The sequence below is a fragment of the Pristiophorus japonicus genome, chromosome 9 (genome assembly GCF_044704955.1).
Source record: "Pristiophorus japonicus isolate sPriJap1 chromosome 9, sPriJap1.hap1, whole genome shotgun sequence".
NCBI classification, from domain to species: Eukaryota; Metazoa; Chordata; class Chondrichthyes; family Pristiophoridae; genus Pristiophorus; species Pristiophorus japonicus.
In genome coordinates, this window is record NC_091985.1 from 120,067,879 (window position 1) to 120,090,766 (window position 22,888).

The window sequence follows — 22,888 nt, forward strand, 5'->3', positions numbered from 1 at the left end:
CAGTTTACACACCTGCTTTTTTTTCTCCGAGTTGCTCTCCACAGTGTCCTGGAGATTAAATTCTTGGAGACTCCAGGGCAATCCTGGAGGGTTGGCAGCCCAAGCTGGGCCGGGGACCGACATGGGGCCGGAATTTGCGGCCGGAGGCATACCTCCGGATTACACCTCCGACCCGATTTATTTATTTATATATATATATATATATATATATTTAAATCCGCACCTACCTTCAGGTCTGGGGGCTTTGGGTCCTGGGCCTGCAGGCGTAGGCCTGCGTAAAGGCCCACGGAGCCCTGGGGCACAGGCGGTTCGGAACCTGGCCCTCTGTCTTACTGGGTGCACATGATCAATCAAAAAAGAGGATTCCTAATGTGCTTATGGGGATTCCATTTGTAAATAGAATCCCCAGATAATTTATACAACTGGAATAAAAATAAATGTTCCCATTTTCAAATTAAAAGTTCTTTCAATAAAACATTTCCAACAACAAAAATAAAACATTTACAATAAAATAAAAAATTTTAATCCAGGCCAACTAATTTTAAATGTGTGCATAATTTTTAATTTAATTTAATTTTTAATTTATATTAACTCTTATACTGGTGAAAGCAGGACCTCCGCCTGCTTTTACGAGGTGTAACAGTTTTGTGTAACGCGTTTGGGCAAATAGCCCAACTGTGTGCCAAAGAAGTGATTTTTTTTTTGGGTGGGGGGGATCAGTGCAGTAGATCCATTAGGTGAAGCTCGACGGATCACAAGTTCCGGGTTTTTGTATATGCAGGAACCTGTGCCTTTCCCAAGGCTTACAATGTCTTAGGCTGAGCCTATGCTATCATGGGGAATGCAAAATCCAGGCCATCATTCTTGCTGGGACAAAACTGCATTCTGAACAATCTTAAATGATTCAGCATGCCTGTTACCAGAGGTTCTCAAGAAATTCATAGAATCGTAACAACACATGAGGCCATTCGGCCCATCGAACCCGTGCCGGCTCTCTACAAGAGCACTTCAGCTAGTCTCAATCTCTCGCCCTCTTCCTGTAATCCTGCAAAAAAAAAATTTCTTCAGGTACTTACCATCCAACTCCCTTTTGAAATCCACGGTTGAATCTGCCTCCACCACCCCCTCAGGCAGTGCATTCCAGATCATAATCACTTGCTGTGTAAAAAAAGTTTTTCCTGTGTGTCACCTTTTGCCACACCATAAATCTGTATCCTCTGGTTCTCGACCCTTCTGCCAATGGGACCAGTTTCTCTCTCTCTCTACTCTTGTCTCGAGTCCTCATGATTTTGAACACCTATCAAATCTCTCGATCTTCTCTGTTCTAAGGAGAACAACCCCGGCTTCTCTAGTCTACACATGTAACTCAAGTCACTCGTCTGGAACCATTCTTGTAAATTTGACAGTTAGGCGAGGGAGGGAGAAATGGTCCCGTCTTCACATGTTGTTCTGTGGCTGAGTTGTGTGAAAGTGATTCTTCCATCTCGCTCCTGTCTTTATCTTTGCCCTACAAACAAATTGTACAGTTATCTAAAATGAGTTCTCTTGTCAGCCGTGGCTCAGTTGGTAGCACTCTTGCCTTTGAATCAGGTGGTTGCGGGTTCAAGTCCAAATCCAGAGACTTGAGCGCAAAAATCTTGGCTGACGCTCCAGCGCACTGAGGGAATGGTCCACTGTCGGAGGGTCAGTACTGAGGGAATGCTGCACTGTCGGAGTGTCAGTACTGAGGGAATGCTGCGCTGTCGGAGGGTCAGTACTGAGGGAACGCTGCGCTGTCGGAGGGTCAGTACTGAGGGAACGCTGCGCTGTCGGAAGGTCAGTACTGAGGGAACGCTGCGCTGTCGGAAGGTCAGTACTGAGGGAACGCTGCACTGTCGGAGGGTCAGTACTGAGGGAACGCTGCGCTGTCGGAAGGTCAGTACTGAGGGAACGCTGCGCTGTCGGAAGGTCAGTACTGAGGGAACGCTGCGCTGTCGGAAGGTCAGTACTGAGGGAATGCTGCGCTGTCGGAGGGTCAGTACTGAGGGAACGCTGCGCTGTCGGAGGGTCAGTACTGAGGGAACGCTGCGCTGTCGGAAGGTCAGTACTGAGGGAACGCTGCGCTGTCGGAAGGTCAGTACTGAGGGAACGCTGCGCTGTCGGAAGGTCAGTACTGAGGGAATGCTGCACTGTCGGAGGGTCAGTACTGAGGGAACGCTGCGCTGTCGGAGGGTCAGTACTGAGGGAACGCTGCGCTGTCGGAAGGTCAGTACTGAGGGAACGCTGCGCTGTCGGAAGGTCAGTACTGAGGGAACGCTGCGCTGTCGGAGGGTCAGTACTGAGGGAACGCTGCGCTGTCGGAAGGTCAGTACTGAGGGAACGCTGCGCTGTCGGAAGGTCAGTACTGAGGGAACGCTGCGCTGTCAGAGGGTCAGTACTGAGGGAACGCTGCGCTGTCGGAGGGTCAGTACTGAGGGAACGCTGCGCTGTCGGAGGGTCAGTACTGAGGGAATGCTGCACTGTCGGAGGGTCAGTACTGAGGGAATGCTGCACTGTCGGATGAGATGTTAAACCGAAGCCCTGTTGCTCTCCATTAACTGTAAAAGATCTCATGGCACATGGAGTTATCCCTGGTCGTCTTGCCATTATTTATCCCTCAACCGACATCACTAAAGCAGATTATCTCGTTTTTATCACATTGCTGTTTCTGGGCGCTGGCTGTGCGCAAATTGGCTGCTGCATTTCCTACATTACAACAGTGATTATACTTCAAAAGTACTTCATTGGCTGTAAAGTGTTTTGGGATGTCTTGAGGTTGTGAAAGGCGCTATATAAATGCAAGCCTTTTTTTTTCTCCTGGTTGGTATTCAGGTAACAGTAATGGGTTTTGTTTTGCTGTTTGCTCTATTACTTGGTAGGTTATCAAACTCTATGCATGCCAGTGATGGGGAATACACTACAGCCTAAGGATGAATTCTAACCAAAGTGTGGACTTTGCTCAGATACTCCATTAAGCATTTTAAATTACATTCCTTAGTATCCAATCAACTAAAAAAAAAAAATCTGACAAATGTTCAGTTTCATCAAAATCCCGAAGACTGTTGCCCTATTAAGAATTAGCAATTTACTAACTGACCACCTTGAGTGCAGGGAAAGTCACGATCAAATGCTGTTTTTAGGTAGTGGGGGGTCATTGGACCAGGATGGGCAGACATCATTTAGTCTCCATTCGTACTTCTGGGAGAATAAAGGTGCAGGTTTTGACTCAGATTTGATCTATTAATGGAAACTCTAAACCTGAGCAATTTTGTGGGGAGCCCAAATTTTTGTAATGTGAAGTTTTTTTAATTGAAAAATAGGATAACATTGTACAGTAATTAATGCAAACTTTTTATTCTGCAAAAAAACCAAAATTCCGCACTGGTGCATAGAGGGAGTGCTTTTGGGTTCGGCTTCAGTTATATTCTCAGCAGAGCGCTCTACTCTGCTAACCATGCCACACCTAGCCTGGCAGCACTTAACATTAATAGTGAATGCCCAAAGCTGATCGCTCGCTTTGAGAAGTGGCAACAAAATACTGTCTACTAGTGCAGCCAGTCCTCTTCCAAATGTGAACTGAACAGCAAGTTCCAACCTGCTGACCCCAAGATACTGTGCATCACACCCATTACAACAATGTACAGACACAGCACTGCTTCCCTGTGCTCAATCTTTGATGGCTTGACATCCTGTGGGGAATGAAAATTGATTACTTGAGCGTATTCAGGATTCCTGATTTCCAGAATTCTCTTTTGGAACAAATACTGTATCATTGACAATTTCCTGAATTGAAATTTCTTTACCCCGCCCTTGAATCCCTGTAACATGATTTCTGTTGATTTCTGTAACATGAGTTTGATTTCAGCTTCATGGTATCCCAATAAATATGAGGGACTTGTTTCTAGTGAAACCCATCGCAGCCCAGCCTTGAAGGAGATTAGCACTCGTGCTTCCCCACAGGATGAGCTGACCAACCACACACAAGTGATTGGAGGGGGGTGGGTGGGGGGGGAGAGGAGACTTGCTTCCTCGATTTCTCAAGTGCATCTTAACGCAAGACCACAATATACATGTGTAGATATCTGGAAATCAGACTATCCTGTCGCTCGGGTTAAGAATATTTGAGATTGAGGGAAGGAGAGCAAGAGGGGCTGTGTGTGTGTATGTACATGTTATACTTCATACTTGTTGAGGTTTTTGCCCATTGATTTAAAGTGTGAAGATAAGATGGAATAGTGAGGCTAGCTAATCTATAAATTATTTTCTGTTTCAGGTGATGTTTGAAACGTACCAGTTTAGTGGAGTGTACATCGCCATTCAGGCTGTGCTGACATTGTATGCCCAAGGTATGTATGCCCGAGATTTAATTGATGTAGCAGAAACGCTAAAGTTAAACCAACATGTAATGTAATAGTTTAATGCCTTTATTTTTGATGGAATGAAAGGTTTTTAAAACTTCGATAAAATTGATCAGACTAATCTCATCATTTTAAAACTTTGCTGGGGGATCACTTGTGGCATTTGTGACCAGTGGCAAAAACATTTTGAATGATTTTTTAAGGAAAAATTCACTGTTCCTTTCCAGCCCCTTAAGGCAATCAAGCAAACGCCAGGAGACCTTGGTAAATCAAATCTCAGATTTCTAAGTTTTTAAAATATAAGAAAGATAATTTCCAAATAGAGTAGTTTCAATAAAATTGAGCACGTCGCTTAGATTTTTTTTTAAAATCAATCTCCTCTCAGGCAGTCCCTCGAACTTGAGGATGACTTGTTTCTCATGGGTTCTCGGGCGACTGAGTCCAACATGGGACCTACAGTCTCTCTCAGGTGGGGCAGACGGTGGTTGAAGGGGCGGGTGGGTGGGGTGCTTGGGTTGTTATGCTCCTTCCGCTGTCGACACTTGGCTTCCGCTTGTTCCCGGTGAAGAGACTCTGTGTTCGGCGCCCTCCCAGATGCTTGTCCTCCACTTTGAGAGGCCTTGGCCCAGATGTCGCAGGGGATGTTGCACTTTTTCAAGGAGGCTTTGAGGGTGTCCTTGAAGCGTTTCCTCTGTCCTCCTGAGGCTCGCTTGTTTTGGGAGTCATTCATTGTAACTCCAAATTCCTGGTATAGGTGGCAAATAGTATCCAAAATCAATTTTCTGGAGGATATGAGGACGTAAAAGGAATACAAGATACACTGAATGGCTGAGATGAGATAGATGGAATGGGAGGTGACTCGTGGCAGCACAGACTAGTTGGGCCGAATGGCCTGTTTCTGCACTGTATATTGTATGTAATATGCCCTCAGACTACCGTAGAAAATAAATTTTATGTTTATCAATACCTGTATCCCCTGCAGGCTTTCATGCACTTCTGGTTAATGACCTTCAATAGGAGTGAAGGAATGTAATGTTGGGCCTATCTACAGGTTAAGGAAGATGCATGTGTCCCACTTCACTTAGTGTAATTACTTGTTTTCACACGATATAGGCTTATAGTCAGGTTGTTTATGCCATCGGCTTTTTTGAATGTGTTGATTAGTTTTTGCTAGTTTTCTAGGTTAGCGTATATGGTGACCGTGTGGGGGTGTGTCTCGGGGATTGTGGTGTGACACCTACTATTAATTTACATTGACAACTTGGATTCAGAAGTTGAATGGAAACTGGTCATATTTGTAGATAATACCAAATAAAGATGTAAAGGCCTTAGAAAGGGTACAGAGGAGTTTTACTGGGGATCGGGCTTTCGTTATGAGGAGAGGTTGGAAAAGTTAGGACTGTTGTCCTTGGAACAGAGAAGGTTAAGAATAGAGGTTTTCATGTTAGGTTTTGATAGAGTAGATAGAGAAAAAATATTCCTTCTGCTGAGTGGGTCAATAACCAGAGATCTTGGATTTAAAATCATTGGCCAAAGGTCTAGCGGGGAGACAAGGAGAAATCTTTTCACTCAGTTGTTGAAACGTTCGACCTGAAAAGGTGGTGGAAGTTGAGCCCATAAATAATTTTTAAAGGGAGTTGGACAGGTATTTGAGGACGAGAAACTTACAGGGTTAGGGACAAAAAGCGGGAATGTAGGACTAAACATGATTGCTCTTTACAACAGCCAGCGCAGGCACGACGGGCCAAATGGCCTCCTTCTGTGCTGTAAGTTTCTATGATTCTATTGAATCTCAAATGGTTGCCCAGGAACTACAACATAAATTGAATAAAATATTTTTAGTCCGAACAGAAGTGACAAATGAAATTTAATCCAGGCAAGTGCACGAAGTACGTGAACACAGTAAGAACACTGGGTAGCTGCTCGGATGGTGTTGAAGTAACTTTGGGTGAAATGTAAGACATCTCGAGGCTTTAATTGTTAAATCACTGAAGCAAATAAAGAAATTAAATGTAATGTATAGCTATATAGTCAAAAACTGTAGAGAACAACTCCGAGTAAGTGAGCTTGGGCTGTGCAATGCTCTGATCAGATCATACCTGGAGTACTGTGTCCAGTTCCGCTCACAGACACAAAGATTCAAGCGCTGGGAGGTGGTGCTGACCACATATCTATCATAACATAAGAAATAGGAGCAGGAGCAGGAGTAGGCCACCTGGCCCCTCGAGCCTGCTGTGCCATTTAATACGATCATGGCTGATCTGATGGACTCAGCTCCACTTCCCTGCCCGCTCCCCATAGCCCTTTACTCCCTTATCGCTCAAAGATCTGTCTATCTCCGCCTTAAATATATTCAATGACCCAGCCTCCACAGCTCTCTGGGGCAGCGAATTCCACAGATTTACAACCCTCCAAGAAGAAATTTCTCGTCAGTTTTAAATGGGCGGCCCCTTATTCTGAGACTATGTCCCCTAGTTTTAGTTTCCCCTATGAGTGGAAATAGAAGACTCTGAACAGATTGGGGTAAACTTGAGCTTTTCAGTCTTGAGATGATCTTGTATTGTAAAAGGCGAATCGATAGCATTGTTTCAAATTAAACCTTGCAACACAGGTTCAAACCAATCAAAGATAAAGTTAGGACTGGCGGGATGTTCTTCGCATATATGAAATGCACTTCCAGATAGGGCATTGGAGATAAAAACTCTGGAATCATTTAAGATAAGAAACAGGCGCAGCAGCAGGTCATACAGCCCCTTCGAACCTACTCTGCCAATCAATAAGATCATGACTGATCTTCGACCTCAACTCTACTTTCCCGCACTATCCCCATACCTTTTGATTCCCTTAGTGCCCAAAAATCTATCGATTTTTGTCTTGAATATACTCAACGACTCGGCATCCACTGCACTCTGGGGCAGTGAAAAAATATCTCCTCATCTCAGTCTTAAATGGCCGACAGCTTATTCTGAGACTGAGATCCCTGTTTCTGGACTACTCAGTCTGAGGAAACACCTCCCAGCATCTACTCTGTCAAGCTCTGAGAATTTTATACGTTTGTGAGATTTAAAAAGCCTGAGGTTGTTTCTGGAGCTCAGTTGGGGCAGTTACCTTCACCCATGTTCATCCTGTGAGATTTAAAGTAACTTGTTTTTAACCAGGACTAAATTCCGCCAAAGATTTTGACAGCATTGTTTTATTTTAAAACGGAAACATCTTTTCAAATAAATGTGCATTGCTTGCTAATATGTGTAGAATATTAAAAGAAGCGTTCTAGCTCGGGCACCAAAGGCGATGATTCCACAGGATGAGATCAGCTAAAGCAGCACAGCCTGGGGTTTGAAACAAGAGTCCAAATCCCTGTCCATTTTAAATTGGGTTAAAGATAATTTGGTGCGGAGGAAATGTAGGTCAAATTTATTCCAGTTGGCCACTTTCTATTAAGTGTGTCAACCAGATCTTGATTGGATCAAAGTCCTGTACTTGTGAAGCTGATTTGTATGTATTTATATCGTAAGTGCACTTGAGAAGGGGGCTGGATATTTACCATTTCTCCTGTTGCTGAAACTGCTGCCTTTACTTTAGAGCTGATCCCTAAACAGGGGAGAGAAAAGGTAGCTAGCTCTGTGCCTGACTGCCTCTTCCACTTGTCCCTACAACACCAATTCACAATTCTATAATATCAAATGTTCCAAGCAACTTTGGGGAGAGCAGGTAATAAAATAAAGTGATCTGCTGAGCCATGGCAGGAGACTTGGAGGTGACTAAACACTTGGTGAAAAGGATGGAATTTGAGACAGTTTTTCAAGGTTTAGGGAGTTTGAGAGTAGGGCCATGGCAACTGAAGGCTTGTCCACCAGTGGTGGTGTGAAGGGATGAAAATGTGGCTGGGGTCAGTGGATCAAAGACTGGGAGGGGACACAGGACTGGTGGTGGGTGGGGTGAAAATAAGGAGCGGCTGGGTGAGGATTTTAAATTTGGGCTGCTACAGGACATGGAGCCAGCGACGGGTTGTGTGAGCTTTAGACTAGTGTGAATTTATCAACTCTTAAATGGAGGACATTGAAGTCTAGAGGTGACACAAGCACGGAAGAGGGTTTTGGCGGTGGTGAGTGAAATAGGGACTGAGGTCGGAAATGTCAGTTGGGAGAAGGCAGTTTTGATAGGCTATGTATGGGGTTTTAACCTGAGCCCTGGGTCACAGGATGCCAAGGTTTCACATTACCTGATTTATCCTGAGTGAGTGTCTGGTAGCGGGCTGGGATCTAAGGGAACGGAGTTTATGCCAGCGAATAAAACCATAACTTCAGTTTCCAAACATTTTGGCTGGTCCATGACTTAATCAGTTTGGCAGTCTGACAGCGTGAGGTTCCTGTCAAGGCAATGATGCAACTTGGTGATGAGAGCTAAGCTACTGCCATGGTGGTTTGGGCATGGGGGAAGCGATAAGTGACAGAATGTGTAACCAGATAGGCAGGCTCCAGTGAAGAGGGAAGAGTTGCTGCTTGTTGGTTAAGTTTTATTCAGAGCCAGGATATTAACACGTTGAGGTGATGGATGGTGAGGACCTTGATGCAAAGTGGATGACGTTTGATCTGTGTGTGGGGCTGGGGGTGCAGTGGAAGATGTGAGGGAGGGGGTAGGATGTTTCTGCTAACCTGTGCCTACATTCTCTAGCGCAGATATCTTTCGCATGAACCTATTGGAGGGGGGAGGAGAAAGGGGAGCGCTGTGAGCTCAAGATCTTGCAATACACACACAGTTGCTTGCTACCTGTGCGGCTGACCAATCCAACCACTGCATGAAGCCCCTGAGGGAGAGCTGTAGGGGTCTCCTGCTATGGTAGTCTGACTGTCCACTTCCCCCACCCCATCCACCCCAATTTTTCGGTTTGTGGCAATGTATTGTCACAGAACCACCCAACTGAGGTATTGTCAGATAACCTTCAGTGTTCTCTTGTGCTTCTAGTAACAATAGTTTGCATTCATAAGTGTTTAGACTTTGGAATCAAAATCACAATTTCTAAAATTGCAGATGACATCAAATTGGGGGAGGGGGAGATGGTCAATACGGAGGAGGACTGCAACAAGTTGCAAGAAGGACATTAATAAACTTGCAGAATGGTCATATAATTGGCAAATGAAATTCAACACCGATAAATGTACGGTATTACATTTTGGTAAAAATAGGAAGGTCACATTACTTGGAAAATAAAAGTCTAACTGGGGATCTTGGAGTACAAATGAACAAATCACAAAGTATCAACGCAGGTTAACAAAGCCATAAAAAAGCAAACCAAGCACGAGTTTATTTCTAGAGGGATAGAATTGAAAAGTAATGAGGTTATGCTAAATTTGTATCGAGTCTTAATTAGACCACATTTGGAGTACTGTGTGCAATTCTGGTTGTCATATTATAAAAAGGATATAGAGACAGTGGAGAGTATGCAGAGAAGATTTACACATTATACCAGAAATGTGTGGGTATACATAGGGAAAGAAAGAACCGGCTGAAGAGAGAAGGCTGAGGGGTGACCTAATAGAGGTCTTTAAAATTTTGAAGGGTTTTGAGTGGATAGAGAGAATGTTTCCACTTGTGGGGATGAGCATAACCAGAGGCTGGTTGGGCCAAATGGTCTAATATACGCTGTATATCCTATGTAATGTTCTGATGAAGGGTCACAGACCTGAAACATTAACTCTGTCTTGCTCCACAGATGCTGCCTGACCTGAGTTTTCCAGCATTTTCTGTTTTTATTTCAGATTCCAGCATCTGCAGGATTTTGCTTTTGTAGAGGCCATCAATATAAGATAGTCACCAAGAAAACCAATAGGAAATTTAGAAAAAACATCTTTACCCAGAGAGTGGTGAGAATGTGAAACTCTGAATATAGATGCATTTAAGGGGTAGTTAGATAAGCATATGCAGGAGAAGGGAATAGAGGATTATGCAGATAGTTAGATGAGGAAAGACTGGAGGAGGCTAAAGTGGAGCATGGATTGGTTGGGCTGAATGGTCTGTTTCTGTGCTGTATATCCTATGTAATGTTTTGAGTCATTCTATCCTGATCTCTCTATTCTGCTCTTCAGGTTTACTGACTGGTGTGGTTGTGGACTCCGGTGATGGCGTAACGCACATCTGCCCAGTCTACGAAGGGTTTTCACTGCCTCACCTAACGCGGAGGCTTGATATTGCCGGCAGGGATATCACCCGATACCTCATTAAGGTGACTAAGAGTTTGCTTGTGTTGTTTGCCAGCTAGTGCTTGCCTTTTTTCACTGTCTGCTGCTTGTCGAATATGCTTCGAAACTTCCTGGCATAATGCAGAAAAATCTGGGCATCAATCCGTCTTGAGAGTGTCTGATAAAATAATTAATCCTGTTAATTACAGAAGAATGCAAAACTGGTATTCCTGCAGTTCAAACCATGGTTTTCAATTGTGGATGCTTTGGGTTTGTTTGAAATTGGCTTATTTGTCAAAGTATACTGTTGGTACCACTTATAGTGGCCCTGTTTGTAATGGATGAATAATTAAACCAGTGTTTAAAGATATCTCTTGGAATGGACGATTTGATGAAACCACGAATTTTACGGTGCTTGTGCACTGCCTCTCTGCTATTGGACTCCACAGTCTGGGACCATGTGCTGCGGCCAAATACAGAACAGCCACAATTCAGACACTTTATTTTAAACTGAGTCTTTCAGACATTTAGGGCCCAAGTTTCCACATGATTTGCGCCTGATTTTTAGGAGCAACTGGTGGAGAACGGACTATCTTAGAAATCGCAATTCTCCACATTTTTTTTTCTGCAGTTCTAGTCAGGTAGAACAGTTCTACTTTGGAACAGAATTTTTTCTTCAAAAGGGGGCGTGTCCGGCCACTGACGCCTGATTTCAAAGTTTCCACAGTGAAAACGTACTCCAAACTAAGTTAGAATGGAGCAAGTGAAGATTTTTGTAGAACTGAAAAAACATGTTCTACACAAAAAAATCAGGTGCAGGTTACAAATTAGGCGTCCAGAACGAGGGAGGGGGGGGAAGGGAAGTCATTAAATTCTACAATAAATCCTTATTTATACTTCTACAAATATTATACAAATAAATCCAACCTGAATAAACATTTATAAGCAAAGAAAAGATTAAATAAACCATCTTCCTACCTGTGTGAAAGTGCTTCAGGCAGGGAGAATTCTGCAGTCAGCCTAAGGCGCCCGTTCTTCCCGCGGAGGGGGGGGAGAAGGAGACAGTGAGAAGGCTGCAAGTGCTGATGTGCTGATGGAAATGTGCTTTTATTTAAAAAAAAAATTTCAAAAATTAAACAGCTACAAAGAACTACAAAAATGGCCGATTGCCAATGTTTTTTCACACTGAGCATGTGCGAACGCTCCAACGCGCAGCGTTGCTGGCAGGAAAAAAACGAATTTAAATAGTACCCGCCCCCTCCCACTTACAAAATCGGCTCCGCCCCCCTGGGCGTCGCGCCAGGCAGACAAGGAGCTGCAGAACGCTCCAGAATCGCGAGTTTTTTTTAGGCGCGAAATACAGGCACCCAGCTTGGAGGGGCGCCCGTTTTTTATCGTGTGGAAACTTGGGCCCTTAGTCTTGGTGATTCTAGGCAGATTTCCATATGATTTGCAGCGGGCTACAGGAAAGGAGCGCTTGGGGAGCCTGGAAACACGAGTACGAATCTCGTGCAATATAAAAATGCTAAAATTAGTAACCATTGCATCAGCCCCTTCACAAACCCATTCAGTGCCGTGTAATCATTTGTCACCAAGTATAATTGAAGGCTATTTGAAGTTAGTTTTGCCTGCTTTACGCTTGAGATTTTAAATCATGATAGACATAGCTAGGACTTGCCTGCGTTGAGTTGCATTTATGTTCTTTTAATGCACAAACTGGGTCTGCAAGGCTGCAGTTGGTCAACAGAAACAGGATTTAAGAGCAGGTCGCTAGGCTGCTGCAATCCAATTTAAAGGCAGATCAATATGAAAGACCCTTGATGGTCCCGTGAGCAGGGCATGTGATGAGCAGCACTAACCAGTTGCTGTACCATTGGGTCTCTGTCAACGCACTGAGCTCGACCCACAGACAGCATTTAAAATTAAAGTGCCAGTGAGTGTACCCAGAAGGTGCTGCTCTTGCCATGTGCTCTTCTTGCTGGGTCCCAGGGCTGCTTTGGGAAGCTGCGTTAACTGGTGCACAGGAAGTGCAAATCTGCTTCGAATGTGTTGTGCAACTGCTTGTAAAGACAAATTAAAGTATAATAACTTGCCTTTCATATAGTGCTTTTAAAGTACCTTGACCGTGATCAGTGGTGAACCAAAGAAATATATAAATAGTAGGGGTGGCTGAAAAGCTTGGTCAAAGGTGTGACTGGTGGAGGGGGGGGGGGATTTCCAAATGGCTGAAGTTGGAGGAAGATTAATCCATGAGTGCAGACGGACATTCTGGTTATGGGGTTGAGCGATGGTAGAGTAGAACTGCGTGCTCTCAGCAAAGATGAAGCAGATCTGTGCCACTAGATGTCACTGTGGGGCAACATGCAGAGGAGAAGCAGGCCAAGGACAGATTCTTGGGAGACTCTGGAGGAGGACCGTGGCTTGAGATGAGTCGGCAGGCAGGAGTGGGACCACACAAAGGCAGGCCCACCGAGCTATAGCGGAGAAGAGGCAATGGAGGAGCCTGATCAAATGTTGTAGAGTGATGGAGAAGGAGTAGAAGGGATAATACATCAGTTAGAGGATCTTGTTTGTGCCCATTTACAGCTTGCACTATATTAAACAAGTTTAATTGTGTTTCTCGAACATCAACCACTGAGGGTTTAGCTGAGGTTAATAAATCACAAGGTTTGATCCTGCAGTTTCTGTCAGTGTGTTAATGGTCATATTATAATAGGTATTGGTTGGATTCACTCTAAAATGGTGGCATTTGTGCTCCAGGAACATTGCATTTTAAATTGGGTAATGGTAGATTTCCTAAATTACTCAATTTATTTGTGTGATTGTCTGCTTCCACGTGTGATATTGTGGGGGTGAAGTGTGGTGGAAGTCAACACACCCTCATTTTAATTTTGGGTGGGCGGTCCATTTAAAGTTACCGCGCATGCAGGGTATCTTTTCCAGCATTACAGCTGGTGAGCGGCCTGTGTGGGGCTTCACGATCACTACCACCGCACAGTTTAGGGGGAACATTGGTGAAAGTGTGATCAAGTGTTGCTGGACTCGTGCTCTTCTCCCCTCTGCCCCCAAACCCCCCTCTCACTTGCTGTATATGTGGGTTCCACTGCTTGTCTGGACCGTGTTGAGCAGTCCGCCTGTCCCAATTCCATGGCTGACCTGGGCCGTGTGCACAAATCTGTGGCAAGCATTTCCAGCCTGCAGACAATACTTCAGTTGCTCTTCGCCTGGTAATTTACTTGCAGCTGGGTGAAGCCAGCAATGAAACGGATGCAGTCAGTGGAGGGGAATAAAACACTGGGGAGTTTTCCTGAAGCTTTGCACCCACTTCCTGCACTACTCCTAAAGACAGTGACTCAAGCCTGGGTATTGTGGTAGCTCATCACGTGGCTATACCTCGACTGTCTTGTGAATATTGGTGGGTTATTTGACCGTGGATTCAGTCTGTTCCTCACCCCACACCCACATGTTTCCAGTCAGGTTACTGGAGAATGATATCGGCAATGGGAATCTGGGCTCCTTTTCTTCTCAACCCTCTGACCCCCCCCCCCCCCCTCTTTCAGCTTTTTCTCTGATCTATTCCAAGCCAAAAACATTTTTAAAATCTGGATGCTTTAAGAGGTAAATTTGCCTGGGCTCGTTTTCCAGCTGGGCATTTTTCAGGTGTTGTTAGGGCACAGGACATTGGTTTTCCCCCATAATTGGACCTCGTTGCCCCCATTCTAGCCCCTTGAATCCGGTCATACTGTTTTTCTTTCTTTTCCCAAATTCCTATCTTTCCCTCTTTCTATTTTGTGTACGTTTCCTAGCTTTTAAACCTGTGTGCAAAGTCTCTGCTTTTTTTTTCGTTTCTCCAAATAAGTGGAACAGCATCTTCTGTTGTAGTTTTCGATTCCACCAGTGGGTGGTGCTGCAGTGCCACCTGGTGACAATAAGTGGAAGTACAGAAATGTTGCTCTACCAAGTCTGAAACAAGGCCAAGATTTAGTAGTGGCAGATCTATGGTGTAGCGACACTTGAATGATGCAAAAGAAAGAGGAAATTATGGGGTAGGCGACTTAAAGCACTCCATATTTTTACACTGCGACCATTTGGACTTGAAAGTAATGACACTGGAGACCTGGCACTAGTGTGATTAATTTACTTTAAATGTAGTCTCTTAATTGAAATGGCGTGTCAGGACATTGCTGTGCTGGCTGATGTGACTTGCTGTAATGTTTGCTGATTGGGATGTGTTTTGATGATTAGGACTTTGTGGTAGACAGCTTCTTAAACATTACGTTGTATCAATAAAACAATTCTTTGCTTAAGTTATTTTTAACAATTTCTTTTTTAAACATTTATTGTTGCCAATCTGCTACTCCTGTTTGTTCAACTAAAAGGGCGAAAGAATAAATGATTGCATTAAAAAGACAATTCAACAATTGTGTTATAGATGAGTACAAATGTTGAATCCATAGCAGTCACGTTTTAACAAACTATGGGGAATTATTTATAGAATAAGAGTCCAGTGCCTAGTGCATCTGATTGGCCACTGTGGCTTATTCTAATTACAAATGCAGGAAAATGGGGAGCAATTTAAATTCAGTGGTAGGATTTGAGCAGCCAGAATACAAAATTTACAGTATAGGTCACCGATCTTGGCATTGCAGGAAAATCTGGGCTGAAAATACTGCTCCTGACTTAAATACTGTTACGGACAGGGGCAGTAAATAAAAAAGGAAAGACGTGCTCAAGGTCCCAGGATGAAGGATTTCACAAACATTGTCATTAAGGCTAAAGTTTGTCTCAAAAATGTCATGTTAGAATACTCCCCCAAAGTTTTCTTAACTTAGGTTAAATTAATTAAAATCTATGACTATTTCTTTTTTAAATTGCTTGATTTAGTTTTTATTAGTTACTTGAATAGTAGTGGCAATCTTGAGTCCAAGGTTGTGTGTTCATGACCCATGACAGGACTTGAGCATGCAATCTAGGCTGAGACTTTTTGTGCCATGCTGAGGGGTTCTGCATTGTCACAATGCCATTTTTCAGATGAGACGTTAAACGACCTGTTCAAGTAAAATGTCACTCAGCAATTTTTTGTTTTGGGGAAAGGAGTAGGGGCTCCCAGTGTCCTGGCCAGCATTCATCCCTCAGTCTCCCAGTATCCTGGCCAGCATTCATCCCTCAGTCAACAGCAGCAGAAGCGTGAACTTCTCATGTCATTTGCTGCTGTGGGACATGGCTATGTGCAAATTGGCTGCTGTGTTTGTCAACAAAGCAACTACATTTCTAGAGTTCATTCATTGGCTGCGAAAACTGAGCTTTTCCTGCGAGTTCTTCCCTTTGCCCTGAATTGCTGAACTGGAGGGGGAGCGAGATCCTTGCGGTTGGAAGGCTTTCGGTGGATTTCTATCCTATTTTGATCATGGTTGGGTCTGTGATGACTTGCACTGCTAATCCTTCCAAATGTTAATGAATTTGGAAACTTAAGTGGAACCAAGTTTCAAAATTGTTTTACTTGTCTTTTGTAATGGCCAAGTATTGTTTTGTTCACCTTCCTATCACAATAAGTGAAAAATATTGCGGCTTGTTTACTTAACGGCTTACAATTTCTTGGTGCAAATGTTTCAAGTTTGGTGGCGAGTCTCTAACTGTAAGCACATTATATCTTTTGATAGTCCAGCCTATGCCTATTGCTGTTTTAGTGGCAATCTGTTGCCCACTATTCAATGTACAGTATTTTTAATTTTGCAGTTACTCCTGCTGCGGGGGTACGCCTTCAACCACTCGGCAGACTTTGAAACTGTCCGCATGATGAAGGAAAAGCTGTGTTATGTGGGATACAACATTGAACAGGAGCAGAAACTGGCACTAGAAACCACTGTTTTAGTGGAGTCCTACACGGTATGTATTCCTGCAGCTGTAATAAATGAATTATTTTTCAATATGCGCGGCTCCTAGAATCGTCATCAGCAAAATTCTTAGTGTAAAAGTATCCTGGCTCTGTTCAGTAATCGACAAGAAAGGGAGCCAGTGACTATCTGCGGAATCTTGCTCTTCCGCCCCCCCCCCCTTTTTTTAAAGTAATGGTACTTCTGTGCCCACTGAGGCGGCTTTATTCAGAGCCACTGTGTCCAGCAAAGGCAGACACTTTAGTTCATCAATTTGAATGGAATGGAAAGACGCGTCCCAGACTTTGTTCTGTGACAATTGCTCGGTGAACAATCCACCTTTTCTGCTTTAAAAAAAATATTAGTTCCTGCTTTACATCTAAATTTCAATTAGCAAGGGACACTAACTAGTAAACGTCTCCCTTCCCCTGCCCGCCACCGCGCGCCCCCCCTTCCCCACTACTTCTGACAACGTTGACTCACTGGGGTATTGATCCATAAGTGCTCACAATGCCTCATTTAAGTGTCCATTATTCATATGTAGCCTGTATAATGAATAGGGTATTCCATTGTGGTGGTGGGGCCGGGGGTGCATTGCCACTGTGCCAGATCCTGCTCTGCCCTTGTGTCCCCACATTCACGTTCCAGTTGAATGTACTGAAAAGCAGTCAGAATACTCACACTCCCTCTCCTGGTCTAGGTTCCAATGCACTTCTTGGGTGGCCTCCCACAATCTACCTTCCGTAGACTTGAGGTCATTCAAAAGTCTGCCTGAGCGCTAACCAGTCCCTTCCAACCATCACTCCCGGTCCTGCAGCACCTCCATTTTAAAATTCTCATCTTTGTTTTCATATTTCTCCATGGCATGGCCTCGCCTCTCCCTATCCCTGTAATCTCTTCCGACCCTCACATATCTGCACTCCAATTCTGGCCTCTTGAACATCCCCGATTTTAATCTCCCAAATATTGGCGGCTGTGATTCAGCTGCCAAGGTCTTAAGCTCTGGAATTCCCCCTCTGTCTTAAATCTACTTCTGACCAAGCTTTTGGTCACCTGCCCTAATGTTTCCTTGTGGCTTGATTTAACAACACTTCAGTGAAGTGCCATACATTGAAGGCGCTATATAAATGCGATGTGTGAGCAGAGTGCAAACTGCGCCACTTGGCCCTGAAAACGGGTCTCTGATGCATTTGGACCCTTGCAATGTGGCATCGTCATTTCAATCAACCAGCTGATCTTTCGATCTAGACCACATCTGGAGAGCAAATTAGTTTGTCTTTATCGATCTGTGTACTACCTTGCTGAGTTTTAATTCTTAAAGCACAAGTTCTTTAGCTTCCAGATGGCCGGGTTATAAAAGTTGGAGGGGAGCGGTTTGAAGCAGCAGAGGCCCTGTTTCAGCCTCATCTCATCAATGTTGAAGGTGTTGGTGTTGCAGAGTTACTATTCAATACCATCCAGGCAGCAGATATTGATACAAGGTATGTGGGCGACGTACATGGTAGGACTGCTGAAGCTTCTGTTTTTGTAACCTGTGGTGTATCTCAATAATGACTGCGTTCTGGGTGAAAGCTCTAACTAGTGACTTGTTTCCGTGTGTGTCTGGACATCACGTTCTGCTGCAACTGCTGGTTTTCCTTTTTTATAAAAAAAAAATTCCCATGCTAATTTTAGTTTGTCAATTTTTACCAAATGATGTCATATTTCTTTAAAACAGTGAGTGTTTTTCCAACTGTTGTCAGAGTAATTTATAGTCCTCTGCAATTGTTCCTTCTCAGATCGGAGTTCTACAAGCACATTGTCCTCTCTGGTGGGTCCACCATGTACCCTGGTTTGCCTTCACGCCTGGAGCGTGAGCTGAAACAGCTGTACCTCGAGCGTGTACTCAAAGGAGACGTCGAGAAACTTTCTGTAAGTCAGCCTTCGTGGTTAAAAATGATTTTCCATATTTTACCAATCGTGACTACAATGAGAACCTTGTTTAGTGGTGTGATAAACAGAACGATCTATGTACTCTAATGTTCAGATCAGCCTGGGATTTAAAAGAGCAGAACTGTTTAAATCTACCCCTCATATCTTCTCCAGTCGTACATCTTCGAGTGCACCTTCCATTCTCTTGGTTCTGGTCTCAATTTTAAAATGTTCATCCTTGTTTTCATATCACACTGCGGCCTCACCACTCCCTATGTAACCTCCTCCAACCCATATCTGCTCTCCTTCAATTCTGGCCTTGTGAGCAGCCCAGATTTCCATCATTCATTGGCAGACATGCCTTCAGCTGCCTAGGCCTTAAGCTCTGACTTCCCTCCCTAAACCTCTGCTTCTACCCGTCTCCTTGTTTAAAATGCTTCTTAAAACCTACCTCTGACCAAGCTTTTGATCACCGATGTTCCCCCTAATTTCTTTTGGGTGTGTGGCCTCTAACAGGCCGCACGTGCAAAATTTTACATTGGGAAAAGCCAGTGCAGCATAGAGGGAAGGTTGTTAATCGCCTGCTCTAATATCTCGTGGCTCTGTCAAATTTTTGTTGATCGCTCCTGTGAAGCACCTTGGGATGTTAAAGGCGCTATATAAAAGCAAATAGTTGTAATACTGTGCCTCCCCATTCTTTCTCTTTTTCGCACTGCCTTCTCTCCACCATTGGGAGCAGAGGCTCAAGCCTCCATTACACCTCACGCTGGAATTCTCTTGCTATACCTCTGCTTTGTCTCGTCTCTTTCCTCGTTTTTTTTTTAAATGTCTCCTTCAAACCTACTTCTGTCACCTTGCCTTCAATTACCTCCCTTAATCTTCCTCCTCTTTCATGCTTGGTGTCGAATGCTGCACCTTATAAATTGCCTGGGGATGTTCTGTTACATGGTATGGCTAAATTTGATAACTTGTGTGGGTGTGAATCTACATCCTATTGTTCCATAGCATAATAACGTTCCACTAAAGTGCAACCTGGAAACAGTGACAGTGCTAGGCACTGATCCTCTATCAGAATGTATCTACTAGCATTGAATCATAGAAAAATTATGACACAGGAGACCATTCGGCCCATCGTTTCCATGCATGTCTATCAGTGCCAATGTAAAGAAAAGTCCTTCTCTCCCCACTCCTTCCGTCCCCTCCCTTGAATGTTGACAATGTTCAACATGGATAGTCTAGGTGCTATAGCAGGGGAGGGAACAACACAATCACAATCACTAAGGAGGTGGTACTCTAAGATAATGGGACTAAAGGCAGATAAATCCCCTGGACCTGATGGCTTGCATCCTAGGGTCTTAAGAGAAGTAGTGGCAGGGATTGTGGATGCATTGGTTATAATTTACCAAAATTCCCTGGATTCTGGGGAGGTCCCAGCAGATTGGAAAACTGCAAATGTAACACCCCTATTTAAAAAAAAAAAAAAAAGAGGCAGACAAAAAGCAGGAAACTATAGACCAGTTAGCCTAACATCTGTGGTTGGGAAAATGTTGAGTCCATTATTAAAGAAGCAGTAACAGGACATTTGGAAAAGCAAAATTTCAGTCAGGCAGAGTCAGCATGGATTTATGAAGGGGAAGTCATGTTTGACAAATTTGCTGGAGTTCTTTTGAGAATGTAACGAACAGGGTGGATAAAGGGGAGCCAGTGGATGTGGTGTATTTGGACTTCCAGAAGGCATTTGACTAGGTGCCACATAAGAGGTTACTGCACAAGGTAAAAGTTCACGGGGTTGTGGGTAATATATTAGCATGGATAGAGGATTGGCTAACTAACACAAAACAGAGTCGGGATAAATGGTTCATTCTCGGGTTGGCAACCAGTAACTAGTGGGGTGCCGCAGGGATCAGTGCTGAGGCCCTAACTATTTACAATCTATATTAACCACTTGGAAGAAGGGACTGAGTGTAACGTAGCCAGGTTTGCTGACGACACAAAGATGGGAGGAAAAGCAATGTGTGAGAAGGACACACAAAATCTGCAAAAGGACATCGACAGGCTAAGTGAGTGGGCAAAAATTTGGCAGATGGAGTATAATGTTGGAAAGTGTGAGATCATGTACTTTGGCAAAAAAGAATCAAAGAGCAAGTTATTATTTAAATGGAGAAAGATTGCAAAGTGCCGCAATACAGCAGGACCTAGGGGTACTTGTGCATGAAACACAAAAGGATAGTATGCAGGTACAGCAAGTGATCAGGAAGGCCAATGGTATCTTGGCCTTTATTGCAAAGGGGATAGAGTATAAAAGCAGGGAAGTCTTACTACAGCTATGTAAGGTATTGGTGAGGCCACACCTGGAATACTGTGTGCAGTTTTGGTTTCCATATTTACGAAAGGATACACTTGCTTTTGGAGGCAGTTCAGAGAAGGTTCACTAGGTTGATTCCGGGGATGAGGGGGTTGACTTATGAGGAAAGGTTGAGTAGGTTGGGCCTCTAGAGTTCAGAAGAATGAGAGGTGATCTTATCGAAATGTGTAAGGATATGATGGGGCTTGACAAGGTGGATGCAGAGAGGATGTTTCCACTGATGGGGAGACTAGAACTAGAGGGCATGATCTTAGAATAAGGGGCTGCCCATTTAAAACAGAGATGAAGAAAAATTTCTTCTGGTTGTAAATCTGTGGAATTTGCTGCCTCAGAGCTGTGGGAGCTGGGACATTGAATAAATTTAAGACAGAAATAGACAGTTTCTTAAACGATAAGGGGTTATGGGGAGCGGGCGGGGAAGTGGAGCTGAATCCATGATCAGATCAGCCATGATCTTATTGAATGGCAGAACAGGCTCGAGGGACCGTATGGCCTACTTCTGTTCCTATTTCTTATGTTCTCTTGTTTACAGCAGAGGGTGCTAAGCATTCTAAACATTGAATGCCAGTGCTTTGTCATCATTCAAAATATAAAGACTGTGGTGGTGTGGGGCTCAGTTTGTGAGGAGAAATAAATGAGTTGGAATCATGTTAGCTGTATTTCAGACAGCACCTTTAGCAGCAAAATATTATTGGAAGATTTTAAAACACTTGAAGTGCAAAGAACTGAGTGTAATTATTCAGTTCCTGCTCCATTTAAGGTGGCACAGGATGATGGTATTCGTATTCTACCACATTAACATCTTATTTCTCCAGGAGAGAATATTTTTGTATAAAATTTAAGATGTGCTACAAAGTCAGGCTGAAGTTTAAATTTTATCCAATTTTGATTGAATTTTCATCTCTCCATGACTGTCGATGAGGACTGTTCCAACAATGTACCTGGATATACACTGATTAATCACTCAAACAATACACTGACCATTGCTCTGTAAAAGATCAGCACCACGGAAGTACAGTTTATACAACAAGACGTATGTTGATCCTTTTAGGTCAAGCTGCCTGTATAAACTTATAACCCTCTTGGTACTAAATGTAATTCCCTGACCAAGTGTATACATGGTTAATGAAAACACGGCACTCTAATGCCAGACTGTCGTAACAGAAACATCACAAAGAAGGTAACGTGATTCCTGTTTGAGACAGTAGCTATTGCAGTTGTAGCTCATCACAATAAAATAGACCAATCTTTGTAATTTAACACTTTCTGGCCTTAAATCAGCTATCCTGTTTTGCTGTGTTTTTAAAATCTTGGGCAAGATGCTAGAATCTGTGCATACATCAGTGCATGCACATTTTTCAACTATTTGATCAGAAGCTATGATAAAATAATCGGAGTGGTATTAGGACATGAATTCCAGTTTCTGACCTCGGCTGTGCCACTGCAGAAGCAGAAACCTGGCAATTCTCATGGGAAGGTAACGGGACAAATCACGGAAGCTATCTGCCCGATTGACAAATGGTTGTACATTGGTCGAGTATCTGCTCTCGAGGTAGTGCATTGGGTATGGGAGACCCAAAAAAGGGTGATTTTATCGAGGGAGGGAGGAAGTCATGCCTCGACAAAAAGATGGTTACAGGAGCCAGGCATGTTTCTCCTTCACTTTTGTTTTATTTTAAAGAAAGCATGTTTGTATCACCTGCACCAAGTGTTTCAAAAAATTTTAACCAGCAAAGCCCTGACACAAAAGTATCCTATCCTCCCATGAGCTATACCATCTCTGACTCCACACTAAAGGCAGTCCTAAACTAATCGTCTTGATAATGGACTAACGTGTTTTACACAAGGTACGGCAGTGCAATGGTTATGTTACTGGACTCAATCCAGAGACCTGGAGTAGTAATCCAGAGAATTGAAGTTCAAATCTGTGAGGGGGCTGATTATTTAGCATGGAGTAGGAGGTGTGGTATGGCTCATGGGAGGATAATTTTTTTAAATAATTATCTGTGTAAATAAAAAGCTGGTTGGAGTAAAAATAAGCGACGATAAGGCTGTTAGTTTGTTGTAAAAACACAACTGATTCATTAATGTCCTATTGAGGAAGGAAACCTGCCCTCCAGTCTGGACCTTTGTGACTACAATCCCGCACCAACGCCTCAACTCCCTTCAAGTGCCTTTGCAAAA

At 43.6% G+C, this 22,888-nt stretch overlaps 1 protein-coding gene across 3 annotated transcripts in view; it reads left to right on the plus strand.

Moving 5' to 3' along the window:
• Nucleotides 1–22,888, plus strand: part of LOC139273202 (actin-related protein 2) — a 44,874-nt gene that overhangs the window by 19,603 nt on the left and 2,383 nt on the right. For all 3 annotated transcript variants that reach the window (XM_070889785.1, XM_070889786.1, XM_070889787.1), the window contains 5 exons: nucleotides 4,292–4,364; nucleotides 10,463–10,599; nucleotides 16,292–16,441; nucleotides 17,764–17,909; nucleotides 18,207–18,339. In XM_070889785.1, coding sequence (XP_070745886.1) covers nucleotides 4,292–4,364; nucleotides 10,463–10,599; nucleotides 16,292–16,441; nucleotides 17,764–17,909; nucleotides 18,207–18,339 — 639 coding nt within the window. The remainder of the gene's footprint in view (nucleotides 1–4,291; nucleotides 4,365–10,462; nucleotides 10,600–16,291; nucleotides 16,442–17,763; nucleotides 17,910–18,206; nucleotides 18,340–22,888) is intronic.